This window comes from Oncorhynchus masou, chromosome 16, assembly GCF_036934945.1.
Source record: "Oncorhynchus masou masou isolate Uvic2021 chromosome 16, UVic_Omas_1.1, whole genome shotgun sequence".
Lineage (NCBI taxonomy): Eukaryota > Metazoa > Chordata > Actinopteri > Salmoniformes > Salmonidae > Oncorhynchus > Oncorhynchus masou.
In genome coordinates, this window is record NC_088227.1 from 11,168,778 (window position 1) to 11,185,089 (window position 16,312).

General features: G+C 43.5%; 1 protein-coding gene and 1 pseudogene across 1 annotated transcript in view; both read left to right on the forward strand.

Annotated features, from left to right (window-relative positions):
- The first annotated feature begins 3,303 nt into the window (after window positions 1–3,303).
- The window catches only part of LOC135557465 (dual specificity protein phosphatase 10-like), a 37,438-nt gene continuing 24,429 nt past the window's right edge, over window positions 3,304–16,312 (forward strand). The window contains exons 1-2 of the mRNA XM_064990731.1: window positions 3,304–3,417; window positions 9,499–10,375. Coding sequence (XP_064846803.1) covers window positions 9,547–10,375 — 829 coding nt within the window. The 5' untranslated portion in view covers window positions 3,304–3,417; window positions 9,499–9,546. The remainder of the gene's footprint in view (window positions 3,418–9,498; window positions 10,376–16,312) is intronic.
- LOC135557259 (uncharacterized protein K02A2.6-like) lies at window positions 5,743–6,793 on the forward strand (annotated as a pseudogene).

Sequence of the window (16,312 nt, forward strand, 5' to 3'; positions counted from 1 at the left end):
GCCCAAGAACACTAAGGTCTAAATGATTTCTGACCCATAGCACTCACGTCCTTAGCCATGAAGTGCTTTGAAAGTGTCACGCCCTGGCCATTTATTCTCTATTTTGGTTAGGCCAGGGTGTGACTAGGGTGGGCATTCTAGTTGATTTAATTCTAGGTTTTCTATTTCTTTGATTTCTGCCGAGTGTGGTTCCCAATCAGAGGCAGCATAAGTTGTCATTCTCCTTTTGTTGTTTGTGGGATCTTGTTTTTTGTTAGCTCTGTGAAGCCTGTAGAACGTGACGTTCGTTATTCTTTTGTTGTTTTTGTTTAGTGTTCTGAGTAATTAAAGTATCATGAACACTTACTACAACGCTGCACCTTGGTCTCCTTCCGACGACAAACGTTACAGAAAGGCTGGTAATGGTTCACAACAACACCATTATCCCAGAAACCCTAGACACACTACAATTTGCATACCGCCCCAACAGATCCACAAATTATGCAATCTCTATTGCACTTCACACTGCCCTTTCCCACCAGGACAAAAGGAACACCTACATGAGAATGCTATTCATTGACAACGGCTCAGCGTTCAAAACCATAGTACCCTCAAAGCTCATCACTAAGCTTAAGATCCCGGGACTAAACACCTTCCTCTGCAACTGGATCCTGGCCTGATCACTGACAACGACGAGACAGCCTATAGGGAGGAGGTCAGAGACCTGGCCGGGTGGTGTCAGAATAACAACCTATCACTCAACGTAACCAAGACTAAGGAGATGATTGTGGACTACAGGAAAAGGAGGACCGAGCATGCCCCCATTCTCATCGACAGGGCTGTAGTAGAGGAGGTTGAGAGCTTCAAGTTCCTTGGTGTCCACATCACCAACAAACTAGAATGGTCCGAACACATCAAGACAGTCGTGAATAGGGCACAACAAAGCCTATTCCCCCTCAGGAAACTAAAAAGATTTGGCATGGGTCCTCAGATCCTCAAAAGGTTCTACAGCCGCAACATCGAGTGTATCCTGACTGGTTGCATCACTGCCTGGTACGGCAACTGCTCGGCCTCCGACCGCAAGGCACTACAGAGGGTAGTGCATATGGCCCAGTACATCTGGGGCTAAACTGCCTGCCATCCAGGACCTCTACACCAGGCGGTGTCAGAGGAAGGCCCTAACAATTGTCAAAGACTCCAGCCACCCCAGTCATAGACTGTTCTCTCTACTACCGCATGGAAAGCGTTACCGGAGTGCCAAGTCTAGGACAGAAAGGCTTCTGAACAGTTTTTACCCCCATGCCATAAGACTCCTGAACAGGTAATCAAATGGCTACCCGGACTATTTGCATTGTGTGCCCCTACCCAACCCCTCTTTTACGCTGTTGCTACTCTCTGTTCATCATATATGCATAGTCATTTTAACTATACATTCATGTACATACTACCTCAATTAGCCCGACCAACCAGTGCCTGTATATAGCCTCGCTACTGTTATTTTTCACTGTCTTTTTACTGTTGTTTTTATTTCTTTACTTACCTATTGTTCACCAAATACATTTTTTTTGTTTTTGTTTTAATTGCACTGTTGGTTAGAGCCTGTAAGTAAGCATTTCACTGTAAGTTCTACACCTGTTATATTCGGCGCATGTGACAAATACACTTTGATTTGATGTAAATAATCAAGTCAATAAAAACTGGGTATTTTGATAGATAGCAGATAGTTAATATACTGCCTGGCAAGTTGGATGTATTGGTAGCCAAATAACGTTAGGTAACTAGCTAACATACCGGTACATACTGCTATAATGCTATGCGGTTCGTAAGGAAAGCATAGCTAACAAATTGTCAGCCAACATTAACATGTAACGTAACTTATTTGAAAAGACATTACTTTATTACATGTTTCAACATTTTCTTAACATTTGTCATAATTAGTTAAAGCAATGAATCTGTATCCGCTTTCGTCGGACTTCGGCTGAATATATTCTGCCATTTTCTTCAAAACCCGAAAAGTTATGAAGCCACGCCTCAATCTTCTCAAGGCATAAAAAGAAATGCACTTGTCTCCTCTTAATCTACACTGATTGAAGTGGATTTATCAAGTGAAATCAATAAGGGATCTTAGCTTTCACCTGGTCAATCTAGGACATGGAAAGAGCCTAATGTTCATAATGTTTTGTACACTCAGTGCATATCCAAGAAGAATGAATACAGGCTATAATGAACAAGTATATGTCCATATAACCTAGATGTGCAAGCCACACATCACAGCATCTTGAGTAGGGTATTGGTTCAGGGTCTTATAAGCAGAGACATGAGCCCTTTCATATGAACCTTTAAATGTCCATATAATATACGTGCCTAAGCCATAGCCCTACATCAAAATATCTTGAGAAGGGTATTGGTTCAGGTTCTTATATGCAGAGACATGAGCCTTGTTATACAGTATCTACTAGGGAGAACCTAGGCATGGCTATTCTGAAGCAAAACATCACATGACTATAATTATCCATGATACACCCCTAAATGAGCAAATTGTCAAGATCATTTCCAATGAACATGAATCACAGACAGGCTAATTGAAGGCTAACAGGCTAACTGTGGCCATAACCTTATATAATAGGCTATTGTAGATTATGCATTACCATTGTAATATCATAGCCTAGCTGCATAATATGAATCACTATAAAACAGTTAGCCCCTGAAAAAACAATCATTATTAAACTATTAAATTGCATGCAACTACTACAGTGGTTATGACTGTATTTTCTGCATAAATAGGCGGAGAAGAACGCATTAAAGACGAAACAGGATTAACGAATTTCTAATCTGAGAATGTTATCATCTGTCTACACTTGCTTCACTCTTCTTCGTAACGCACTTTTGATTGGTTGCCAGTGACATCACCCTACTCTCATACATGGGACTCTGAGAATTGTTCATTTGACTATTTAAGGAGAAACTCAATTACTCACTCCTCGCGTCCTGTCTCTGCTCTCCTCGCCTTCTCAAAATCCATTGGATGAGAAAGCCAAATGTCCCGCCCCTCTGAATTTCTCATCCAATGTGTTTTGAGAAGGAGACGAGGAGACAACAGAGAGTACACGAGGAGAACAATTGAGATTTACCCCTACCTAGCCGATTTTTAAGGCCCGCTGCGGAACACACACTACTGGGTTGGTTCTCGCTGCGCTCTCACTGTAACGACTAATTGAATATTAATGAAGTCGTTTATTGGCTCATACACGTGCCAATCCTAAAGTGCCAATTCTCTAGGTTGGCTGAACCCCTTGTATATTATTACTGGGGACCAGGCTAAAAGTAGAAATGTTGCGGATCCGCGGCACTGGGAAAGGCTGAATGGAATCAACATTGAGCACAAATAAAATTCGTCAACACTCAACCGGAGCACCCAAAACATTGTCTTACAAAAATGTAAGTAAACTTCTAAAATTCCTTTATTAGGCGACCTTTCGCAGTGTATATAGCTTACAAGTTGTGTATAAATTACGCTGGCGTTATCAACATGAACAGACCATACTCAGCAATATCAAGTCATAACAGTGCTAACGTTAAATATGAACGATTTCAGATATCGGGAATTTCACATGAAACTATAGGCTATTCGATATCCTATATCCTTTAGATCGTTGCAAGAACTAATTTTCTTCATGCTAACTGACAGATGATAAACTGCTGGCTTTTCAATATCACTTTTAACAAATATCTGTTACTGGCTACAATGTTGCCAAAATTATCCAGACTAGACTAGCACTACAAATGATACAATGTTTTACTATACGACATAAATATGTGCTGTCCAACCGCGGCATCTTTGAATTGGAATTGACATGTTTAATCTAATCAAACCGTGTCTGTACCGCTGAAGCCCTCGATACTTTTATTCTCAGCACGTCCTCATGCCGGTCTCTTCAATAAATGTACACCCTGTGATTATTTTTTTTTTACATTACCAGCCAGTTGAAACAGCTGGACACTAAATGCACGGGCCAGACAACGCGACCATGGGCGTACTTTGATGTGAGGACATGGCTTATTACATCGTTATTATTACAACGTTTGATGAAATTTAAGCAGCCTCGCGCATCCCATGACTGTCCCAGATGTGATTTGGAGGGAGAGACCAAACTGCGGCGTAGCTCTACTACAGGTTGAAGCAGTATTCCAGTCTTTTTTGTCACCTGAAATGCATAGCCTTATTGCATTGCAATGTGAAATTGACAGTAGCCTAGCTGCGTAGTCCAGATATTTGCTCTGCGAATTTCAATCCCCGTGTGACCGGCACATATTTGTGAGGATTATATTATTTGCTCATAGGCTACATATTCATTGGACACTCCACATATATCATATAGTCTATGGTTTATATCCACCCTCACTAAATGGTCAGTAGGCTCTCTGTTTAACCTACACATTCCCATGACTGTTGTAGTTGTCTTGCAGACGTTTACTTAGCAGCTATTTGGTGACTGTGTAGCTGTGTAGTTTCTCATTCACTGTCCCCAGTCAGTGGCATTGGTCATCAACAAACCTCCATGCTATTCGATAGACTCTGTGGTTATTATTGATTCTACCCACGTCATAGTAGCCTATAGCAGAAGACTTCTCTGGTTTAACTGGGCCCGAACGGACTCAGTAGAACCTACGTTGAAATGCTTGGAATGTTCTTCCTGTGAAACGCATTAAACAATGTCCACGTTAATTTCTACTCCCGTCTCATGTCCTGTCCTTATATTAGTTGTATAAGTAATACAGTGTGCTATACAAAACAACTGTCGACGAAAAAGAAACGTTCTCACGTTTGTGCTCATTATCTTCGGCAGAAAGTCTGAGTTAAATTCATTAAAAATAATTCGCTGTAGAAAGACGCAAACAAAACGTGCTTTTGATGTCACAGCAACGAGACCCTCGAGGGATAGGAAGAGTTAGCTGCGCTACAGAAAAAAAGGAAGAGTTTGCTGCGGGAGAAAGTGAAGTCAGCGTGAGTTAAAAGAAAAAAGGGCCTGGGAGTAAGGGAACGTCTGAAAAGTGTGAGAAAGAAAAATAAACCGAAAATGTCTGCATTGGTTGGAAATATAGGAACATTTGATGAATCTGTGGAACAATAGAGTTCTTACACAGAACGTTTTGAGTACTTTGTGTTGGCAAATGGAATTATTTTACTATTATGGGAGGAAAAACATTCAATCTATTGCACAGCCTGCTAACGCCTGAAAAACCTGGTGATGAATCATATCTGTCAATATGCATATTCTAGCATCTGGTCCTGAGAAATAGGCTGTTTACTTTGGGAATGTTATTTTTCCATACATAAAAATAGTGCCCCCTAGCTTCAAGAGGTTAACATTGCAGAGAGCAATAGAAGTGAGTACGTCATTGGAAATGGCAAATAAAGATGCACAACAGTTAAGTGCATCGACCCAAGTGCCAAAGGTGTCTATGGAGTTAAAAAACAAGGCACGAGTGTTGGTGGAGTGTTGGTGCAAAGACTTAGACTGCAGAAGTTGTGGAAAAAAGGGTCACATCGAACGTGCATGTAAAAACAAAAAGAGACAATCAAACAAACAAAGGAAAAGCGACTTCAAGGAGTACAAAAATAAAGTGCATAAAATGGAGCACATAGAGGATGAACAAAGTGATACCCTGTCTGAAGGGGAAGAATCTTTGCATGTTTTGTCCATTTCAGACAATGGATACGAATATTGGATGACACCGCTACTGGATGGAAACGCAGTACGGATGCAAGTGGACACTGGAGCAGCCATATCTTTGCTGTCTGAGGCTGTATACAAGGAGAAACTATATTACCTCACACTACAGCCCACAAAGATGACGCTGAAAACATACACCGGTGAGATTGCTTCAGTGAGAGGAAGCTTGATTGTTACAGTGGAGCTCAACAAACAGAAGGTAAAGATACCACTCTACATTGTGAGAGGCAACCATCCAGCATTGCTAGGATGCACATGGCTGGAAAAGATCAAACTAAACTGGCAGGAAATTCACATGGTTGCAAAAGAGGACACAAACCTACAAGGGATATTGATGAAACACACGGATGTGTTCAAAGGAGAACTTGGCAGTATGAAGGACATAACAGTTAAACTGACCGTGAAACCAGACAGCAAACTAAATGCTTCAAAGCTAGACCTGTCCCATACGCCATAAAACCAAAAGTTGAAATTGAGCTAAACAGACTAGTGGAGAGTGGAGTATTGGATCCAGTGAATGGGCTACACCCGTTGTTCCAGTCATAAAAAAAGATGGATCCCTCCGACTCTGTGGTGATTTCAAAGTCACAATTAACCCAGTCTTGACTGCTGAAAAATATCCACTACCCCTCATTGATAACCTCTTTTCTGGTTTAGCTGGAGGACAAAAATTCAGTAAGATAGACATATGTCAGGCCTATCTACATGTGCATGTGGACCAAGAGTCTCAAGAACTGTTGACCATAGTGACTCACAAAGGACTGTACAGGTACCGGAGGCTTCCTTTTGGAATCACCTCAGTTCCGGCCCTGTTTCAGAGAGCTATGGACCAGATACTGAGTGGGCTCACTGGGGTCCAATGTTACCTCGATGATCTACTCATCACCAGCAAAGACGAGCAGGAGCACCTGAGAAACAAGAATGCTACACTACAGAGATTGGAGGAGAACGGTCTGAGGGTCCGGAAGGACAAATGCAAGTTTTTCCGTCCCTCTGTTGAGTACCTGGGCCACGTCATCGACAGTTCATTTCTCCACAAGGTGCCATCGAAGGTGAAGGCCGTTGCGGAAGCAACCTAGCTAACATGTTAAAGCAACTGCATTAACTTTTGAACAAAACCAAACAGTGGAAGTGGACAGACAGATGTGAGGAGGCCTTCAAGAAAGTGAAAACAGCCTTAGCTCAGTCAGAGGCCCTAACCCACTTCAACCCCAACCTGCCATTACAGTTGGCATGTGATGCATCGCCTTATGGCGTTGGTACGGTTCTCTCACACATTATGCCATCACGTGAAGAAAGGCCAATTGCTTTCGCATCACGGACCTTAAGTAAAGCCGAGAGCAATTATTCACAGATAGAGCGTGAAACACTCTCCATTGTGTTTGGAGTTAAGAAATTTCATCAGTTTCTGTATGGCCGACGATTCACACTGCTGACAAACCATAGACCCCTCAACTTCATCTTTGGTCCCCACACCGGTATTCCGCCGCTTGCAGCCAGCCGCATGCAGCCAACCGCATGCAGCGATGGACATTGTTATCTGCTCACCAGTACGATATCAAGTACAGAAGGTCTGAGAAGCACTGCAATGCAGACGGTCTCTCAAGGCTTCCCTTATCTGTCGCACACACTGAGCACTCCCAGGCTGAAATCTTCTACTTCAATGAAGTGACGAATGCCCCAGTTACATCTGTCCAAGTGAAAAAGTTCAGCCACACTGACCCAGTGATGTCTGAGGTCATGGACATTGTCACTCGTGGAAAAGAAGGAGAGATGTCGGGCAGCCTATAACCTTACCTAGTGAGGAGAAACCAGCTCACAGTTTAGTTTGGATGCTTGCTATGGGGTTTTCCGGGCATCATACCGCCGCCACTGAGAAGGCAGGTGCTTGAAGAACTCCATTCAGGGCACTGTGGCATGGTGTGAATGAAGGAGATTACACGCAGCTACTTTTGGTGGCAAGGTCTGGACACAGCTATCAAAGACCAGTTCAAGTCATGATCTACACGTCAAAAGATGAGGAACATGTCTCAGCTAGCGCCACTACACCCATGGGACTTCCCAGGGGAGCCTTGGCAGCGAGTCCACATAGACTATGCAGGCCCACTGGAGGATTGTATGTTCTTAGTCGTAGTTGACGCACACAGCAAATGGCCTAAGATCATAGTGATGAAGAGCGCCTTAGCGGAGAGAACCATCAAAGAGCTACTGTCAATCTTCAGTCGATTCGGCTTGCCAAAGCAACTCATTAGTGATAATGGCCCCCAACAGGTGTCTGAAGAGTTCCGGTCATTCATGGAAGCAAATGGAATTCAGCACATCAAGTCAGCGTCGTACCATCCTGCAACGAACGGCCTCGCCGAAAGGTTTGTCCAAACGATAAAGCAAGCTTTAAAATCATCACAAGGGAACGGCTCCCTCAATAGACACCTAAAAACACCTTCCTGTTAACCTACAGAAACACTCCCCACGCTACAACCAAAGTGGCACCCGCGTCAGCCATGATGAAAAGACAGTTTTGCACGCGACTCAACCTCCTGAGACCTCCAAAGACTAAACAGGTTGTACAGACACAACAGAGAGCACAGGGGGGAGAGACAGAGCAAAGCAAACGACAGAAGCTTCATAGCTGGAGAGAAAGTTCTTGCTCGGAACTACTGTAAAGTTCCAATGTGGATACCAGCCACAGTGGTTGAACAAACAGGACCTGTGTCCTACACAGTTCACACACCAGAAAACATCATCTGGAGGAGACACGTGGATCAACTGTTGCCAGGAACCAACCTCAGAGATGACTCCTGTCAAGTGACAATCCAAGATCAGCTACTGGAGGCCTACCATGACTACGAGCCATCACTTGAACATCCACTGCAGCAACCTACAAATGTGGAAAGTGCTCCAGACTCACCTGAACCAGCCAGAGAGCCTATTCAGGGTACTGTTGCACCCCAGTCTGGGCATACACCATCACCACTCCGACTCAGAGACAATGTGACTGTAGACTCACCTGTACGTCGTCATTACCCTGCAAGAGAAAGACGAACCCGTGACAGGTTGACTATTTAGTTCAGACTAACCTCTGACATTGGGGCAGAATACACCCCAGGGTTAAGTTGGGGAACTGTGTCAGTCTACCCTCTTCCCTAGTTAAAAAGGTTATTCTGAGAAGTTAATTTATTTACATTAAGATAACTTATGTTAAAAAGAAAACAATAGGCAAAACATTGAATCATCAAAGGTAAAGGGGGAGGAATATGTTGTGTATTGATATTCTAGTTTTGTCCCTTTAGGGCACCTGTAACTCCCTTGCTTACCTACGATGAAATGCTTGGAATGTTATTCCTGTGAAACGCATTAAACAATGCCCATGTTAATTTCTACTCCCGTCTCATGTCCTGTCCTTATATTAGTTGTATAAGTAATACAGTGATACAATAATACAGTGATACAATAAAGTAATACAACACAATCATTTTAAGAAAAGGGGACCCGGACTTGAACAATCACATCCGAACCCAAATGGGCCAGACTACAACAATATCAGACCCAATTAGACCTTAATAAAAAATAAAAAAGATTATCAGCCCCGTTGCTCTTCTCGTTAACAAATAGGTCTTCATATGTTGGCTAGGCCTTCTGTAAGTGAACAGATTCACCTTATTACTGTAAAATAAATAAAAATCTAAAAGGCAAAACATATCCTAAATCAGCAGTCCTACTCTGAAATGCTTTATGCATGCAAGCCCTGACATTTTGTTTCTTCTGTCAATCTTTCCCCATGTAGACTGGCTTCTTGTAGTTCTCCCTAGACGTCCTGACCCTCAGCCTCCCCATGCCTCCATCTCCCCTCGACGACAGAATTGTGGTGGCGCTGCCAAGGCCGATCCGACCTCAGGAACTCCGACTGTGCCTGGATACCAGCTACCTGGACACCACCGTCACCAGCCACAGCAGCAAGGCAACGGTCATCAGCACCACGGTGGTGAAGATCCGGGCGACCAACCTCACGTATATGCCCTCATCCAACGGCTCCACGCGCTCCCTGTCTTGTGGATGCAGCAGTGCCAGCTGCTGCTCAGTCACCACCTACGAGAAGGACAGCCAGCACAACCAGCGTCACCAGCAGAGCCACCAGAGCCATGTGAGCCAGGTGAGCGCCAGCAGCCCCAACCTCAGCTATGCTGGACCCACCTCTTCCTCCAACCCCATGGGCATGGTCCACCATGAGGCCTTTAGTGACCCCAGTCTCACCTCAGGCTCACCCAAGGCTCTAGGGTCCACCATCCGGGTCATCCACCCCAATGAGCTGGCCAAGCGAATGGCCAGATGCCCCATGGGACACCTGGTCGGGCCGGTCCCGGTCGTCATCGATTGCCGACCCTTCATGGAGTACAACAAGAGCCACATCCAGGGAGCGGTACACATCAACTGTTCGGACAAGATCAGCCGGCGGCGGCTGCAGCAGGGCAAGATCACAGTGTTGGACCTCCTGTCATGCCGCGAGTCTTCCGGCAAGGACTCCTTCAAAAGCATCTTCTCCAAAGAGATCGTGGTGTATGACGAAAATACCATGGATCCCCAGAGGGTGACTTCCTCACAGCCCCTCCATGTGGTCCTGGATTCGCTGAGGAGGGAGGGAAAGGACCCCATCGTTCTCAAAGGTAGGACGAAGTTCTGGGCTCATATTCACAAAATGTCTCAGATAAGGTAGTGTAGGAGTGCGTATCTAGCATCAGTTTTGCCTTCCAGATCATAATCTTGAAGTTCTCCGGAGGTTGTGTCGAAGCTTCAGTGAGTCAATGTAGAAACATCAAGGATGTTAACTGGAATTGTTGAAAGATGAGGATGAGGTCTTTCATAGAAAAAGCCTACAGGACTGTTTTAATCAGAGGCAATTTTTTAAGAGCTCTGGTTTGTTTCTGAGAGGATGAGAGAGATTGGTTTACGTAGCTCTAAGCTGGTCCATCCAAGTCCTTTTCCAGAGTCTTTATGCTTCTGTTGTGATGGAGATAGACGTTTAGATGACAATAGGCAATGAAGTTGGTACAATGGTGATATTTGCTATTGATTGTAAGTCCTTGATGAATAGGCTCATGTTAGGTGTAAAGTAGATCTAAGGAATTTGTCTTGCCTCCATTGTGTGTAAGACTCTTTTACTGTAGCTCACACTGCAATTTACTTTGTACTTTTACTTTGTACTACCCATATAAATTACAGAATGAAGGCCTAAACTGACACTTCTGCTTCATCTCCACACACACACACACACACACACACACACACACACACACACACACACACACACACACACACACACACACACACACACACACACACACACACACACACACACACACACACACACACACACACACACACACACACACACACACACACACACACACAGAGATCTTAATTTGGCAGGCAGCTCTTGTCCTGCCAGGGTATGTAATATGCTTTGGCTGTTGTGCAGAGACTAGGAGGCAGCTGTTCGTAAATACTGAGCCCTGTTGAGGCAGCAGCCTCTGGGTTAGTGCCATGTTTTATATCTTCGGTTCGTGTGTGTCTGTGTGTGAGTGTTTGTGTGTGTGCAGAGCTGGAGCAGCAGCAGGCTGTGTTCTGGGTTGGGGGCGAGGCCATGTTTCTGCCGTCTGCTTCGCAGACGCTGTCTTGCAGGGAGATCATACTGTAGCACCTTGATGCCATCCCATCCTCCTACGGCTCTACTGTCCTCTCTACCCTCCTCTCCTCTCGACCTGATGGCTTCCTCCATTCCTTCCCCCTTCCTTCCTCCTTCACTCTCCCTCTGCGCCCGTCTCTGTCTGCGGCGGTGGGGAACAGGGAGCGGGCTACAGTAGGGCAGAATGTCTTGGTCTTTTTTTCTGATTTAATTCCCCTGAAATGCAGACATCTGCTTCTGCAGGAATCCAACGACTCAGCTTCAGCCCTGAGCTCCAACAACCCTGTATCTCCTGTGGCGGCAGGGTAGCCTCGTGGTTAGAGCGTTCGACTAGTAACCGGAAGGTTGCAAGTTCAAATTCCCGAGCTGACAAGGTACAAATCTGTCGTTCTGCCCCTGAACAGACAGTTAACCCACTGTTCCTAGGCCGTAATTGAAAATAAGAATTTGTTCTTAACTGACTTGCCTTTAAAATAACAAATATTTATGACTCTGTCTCGGCTGGTCTCAACCGCCGTGTGTGTGTGTGTGTGTGTGTGTGTGCGTGTGTGTGTGTGTGTGTGTTTCTCAGCAATAGTGTAATTTATAACAAGACATGATTAATTCTAATATTGATCATGGAGGGTCTTAGTGATTAATTGGATCCTGTAGAAGAGATAGACATAGGATGCATCCCAAATGGCATTCTATTTCCTATGTACTGGAATAGGGTGTACTAGTCTTTTTAAAGAAGTTTTGAAAAATAAAAGGAGCATGTTATTTTCTTCATCTTCTTCTTCCATTCTTCTTCAAAATTGTAAATACATTAAAAAAAACTTTAGTCAAGTTTGATTGGATCAAGAAGTTGTGGGTATTTTTTAAATCAGTTATGACCCTGCAATCAAAAGCCAGAAATACACTACATGGCCAAACGTATGTGGATACCAGTTCAAATTAGTTGATTTGGCTATTTCCTCTACACCCATTGCTGACAGATATATAAAATTGAGCACACCGCCATGCAATCTCCATAGACAAACATTGGCAGTAGAATGGCCCATTCTGTAGAGCTCAGTGACTTTCAACGTGGCACCGTTATATAATGCTACATTTCCAACAAGTCAGTTCTTAAAATGTCTGACCTGCTAGAGCTGTCCGGGTCAACTGTAAGCGTTGTTATTGTGAAGTGGAAACGTCTAGGAGCAACAACGGCTCAGCCGCAGGCCACACAAGTTCACAGATTGGGTCTGCCGAGTGCTTAAGTGAGTAGCGCGTATAAATCATCTGTCCTCGGTCCTCTGGAAGCAACGTCAGCACAAGAACTGTTCATCTGGAGCTTCATGAAATGGGTTTCCATGACTGAGCAACTGCATATAAGCCTAAGATCATCATTCGCAATGCCCAGCTGGAGTGGTGTGATGCTCACTGCCATTGGACTCTGGAGCAGTGGAAACGTGTTCTCTGGAGTGATGAATCACGCTTGAATATCTGGCAGTCTGACAGAAGAATCTGGGTTTGTCGGATGCCAGGAGAACGCTACCTGCCCCAATGCATAATGCCAACTGTAAAGTTTGCTGAAGGAGGAATAATGGTTTGGGGCTGTTTTTCATGGTTCAGGTTAGACGCCTTCGGTCCAGTAAAAGGAAATCTTAACACTACACATGCTTCCAACTTTGTGGGGAAGTCCCTTTCCTGTTTCAGCATGGCAATGCCCCTGTGCACGAAGCGAGGTCTATACAGAAATGGTTTGTCGAAATCGGTGTGGAAGAACTTGACTGGCCTGCACAGAGCCCTGACCTCAACCACATCGAATGAGATGTTCGACGGGCGGGTTTCCACATACTTTCGGCCGTGTAATGTACATAGACCACGAAACATATGTGATTGATATTTTTTAATATGAATGCATCCCAAATAACATCCTATTCCCTAGCTACTTACGTGCACTACTTTTGACAGGGCCCATAGAGCTCTATTCAAGAATCAAAAGTACATAGGGATTTCATATCCAATTTTATTGTTCACATACACATAGTTAGCAGTAGAGGTCAACCAATTAATCAAAATGGCCGATTAATTAGGGCCGATTTCAAGTTTTCATAACAATCGGCATTTTTGGACACGGCCGATTACATTGCACTCCACGAGGAGACTGCGTGGCAGGCTGACTACCTGTTATGCAAGTGCAGCAAGGAGCCAAGGGAAGGTGCTAGTTAGCATTAAATGTATCTTATAAAAAACAATCAATCTTAACATAATCACTAGTTAACTACACATGGATGATGATATTACTAGTTTATCTAGCTTGTCCTACGTTGCATATAATCGATGCGGTGCCTGTTAATTTATCATTGAATCATAGCCTACTTCGCCAAACGGGTGATTTAACAAGCGCATTCGCGAAAAAAGCACTGTCTTTGCACCAATGTGTACCTAACCATAAACATCAACGCCTTTCTTAAGATCAATACACAAGTATATGTTTTTAAACCTGCATATTTAGTTAATATTGCCTGCTAACATGAATTTCTTTTAACTAGGGACATTGTGTCACTTCTCTTTTATTCTATGCAACAGAGTCAGGGTATATGCAGCAGTTTGGGCCGCCTGGCTCGTTGCGAAATGTGTGACGACTATTTCTTCCTAACAAAGACAGCCAACATCGCCAAACTGGGGATGATTCAACAAAGCGCATTTGCGAAAAAAGCACAAGCGTTGCACGAATGTACCTAACCATAAACATGAATGCCTTTCTTAAAATCAATACACAGAAGTATATTTTTTGAAACTTGCATATTTAGTTAAAAGAAATCCAGGTTAGCAGGAAATATTAAACTAAGGAAATAGTCTTCTTGCGTTCATTGCACGCAGAGTCAGGGAATATGCAACAGTTTGGGCCGCCTGGCTCGTTGCGAACTAATTTGCCAGAATTTTACGTAATTATGACATAACATTGGAAGGTTGTGCAATGTAACATAAATATTTAGACTTATTGATGCTACCCGTTAGATAAATTACGGAATGGTTCCGTATTTCACTGAAAGAATAAAGATTTTGTTTTCAAAATGACTCCCGAGATTAGGCTGTGGTAACCGATGTGAAATGGCTAGCCAGTTTGCGGGGTGCCCGCTAATAGCGTTTCAATCGGTGACGTCACTCGCTCTGAGACCGTGAAGTAGTTGTTCCCCTCGCTCTGCAAGGGCTGCGGCTTCTGTGGAGCGATGGGTAACGATGCTTCGAGGGTGGCTATTGTCGATGTGTTCCTGGTTCGAGCCCAGGTAGGGGCGAGGAGAGGGATGGAAGCTATGCTCAGTGTACTGTTACACTGGCAATACTAAAGTGCCTATAAGAACATCCAATACTCAAAGGTATATGAAATACAAATGGTATAGAGAGAAATAGTCCTATAACTACAACCTAAAACTAAATTGAGGCTAAATTGATTTTATTGATGTATTATATTAAGTTAAAATAAAAGTGTTTATTCAGTTTTGTTGTAATTGTCATTATTACAAATATAAAAAAATATCTATTTTTTAAATCGTCTGATTAATTGGTATCGGCTTTTTTTGGTCCTCCAATAATCGGCATCGGTATCGGCGTTGAAAAATCATAATCGGTTGACCTCTCGTTAGCAGATGTATTGCAAGTGTAGCGAGATGTTTGTGCTTCTAGTTCCGACAGTGCAGAAATATCTAACAAGTAATCTAACAATTCCACACCAACTACCTAATACACACACACATCTAAGTGTCTAACACACCAGGCAGGTCCAAGATACTGTTGTGAAGAAGTTTAAAGCCGGATTTGGATACAAAAAGATTTCCCAAGCTTTAAACATCCCAAGGAGCACTGTGCAAGCGATAATATTGAAATGGAAGGAGTATCAGACCACTGCAAATCTACCAAGACCTGGCCATCCCTCTAAACGTTCAGCTCATACAAGGAGAAGACTGATCAGAGATGCAGTCAAGAGGCCCATGATCACTCTGAATGAACTGCAGAGATATACAGCTGAAGTGGGAGACTCTGTCCATAGGACAACAATCAGTCGTATATTGCACAAATCTGGCCTTTATGGAAGAGTGGCAAGAAGAAAGCCATTTCTTAAAGATATCCATAAAAAGTGTTGTTTAAAGTTTGCCACAAGCCACCTGGGAGACACACCAAACATGTGGAAGAAGGTGCTCTGGTCAGATGAAACCAAAATTGAACTTTTTGGCAACAATGCAAAGCGTTATGTTTGGCGTAAAAGCAACACAGCTCATCACCCTGAACACACCATACCCACTGTCAAACATGGTGGTGGGCCTGCTTTTCTTCAGCAGGGACAGGGAAGATGGTTAAAATTGATGGGAAGATGGATGGAGCAAAATACAGGACCATTCTGGAAAAAAACCTGATGGAGTCTGCAAAAGACCTGAGACTGGGACGGAGATTTGTCTTCCAACAAGACAATGATCCAAAACATAAAGCAAAATCTACAATGGAATGGTTCAAAAATAAACATATCCAGGTGTTAGAAAGTCCAGACCTGAATCCAATCGAGAATCTGTGGAAAGAACTGAAAACTGCTGTTCACAAATGCTCTCCATCCAACCTCACTGAGCTGGAGCTGTTTTGCAATGAGGAATGGGAAAATATTTCAGTCTCTCGATGTGCAAAACTGATAGAGACATACCCCAAGCGACTTACAGCTGTAATCGCAGCAAAAGGTGGCGCTACAAAGTATTAACTTAAGGGGGCTGAATAATTTTGCACGCCCAATTTTTCAGTTTTTGATTTGTTAAAAAAGTTTGAAATATCCAATAAATGTCGTTCCACTTCATGATTGTGTCCCACTTGTTGTTGATTCTTCACAAAAAAATACAGTTTTATATCTTTATGTTTGAAGCCTGAATGTGGCAAAAGGTCGCAAAGTTCAAGGGGGCCGAATACT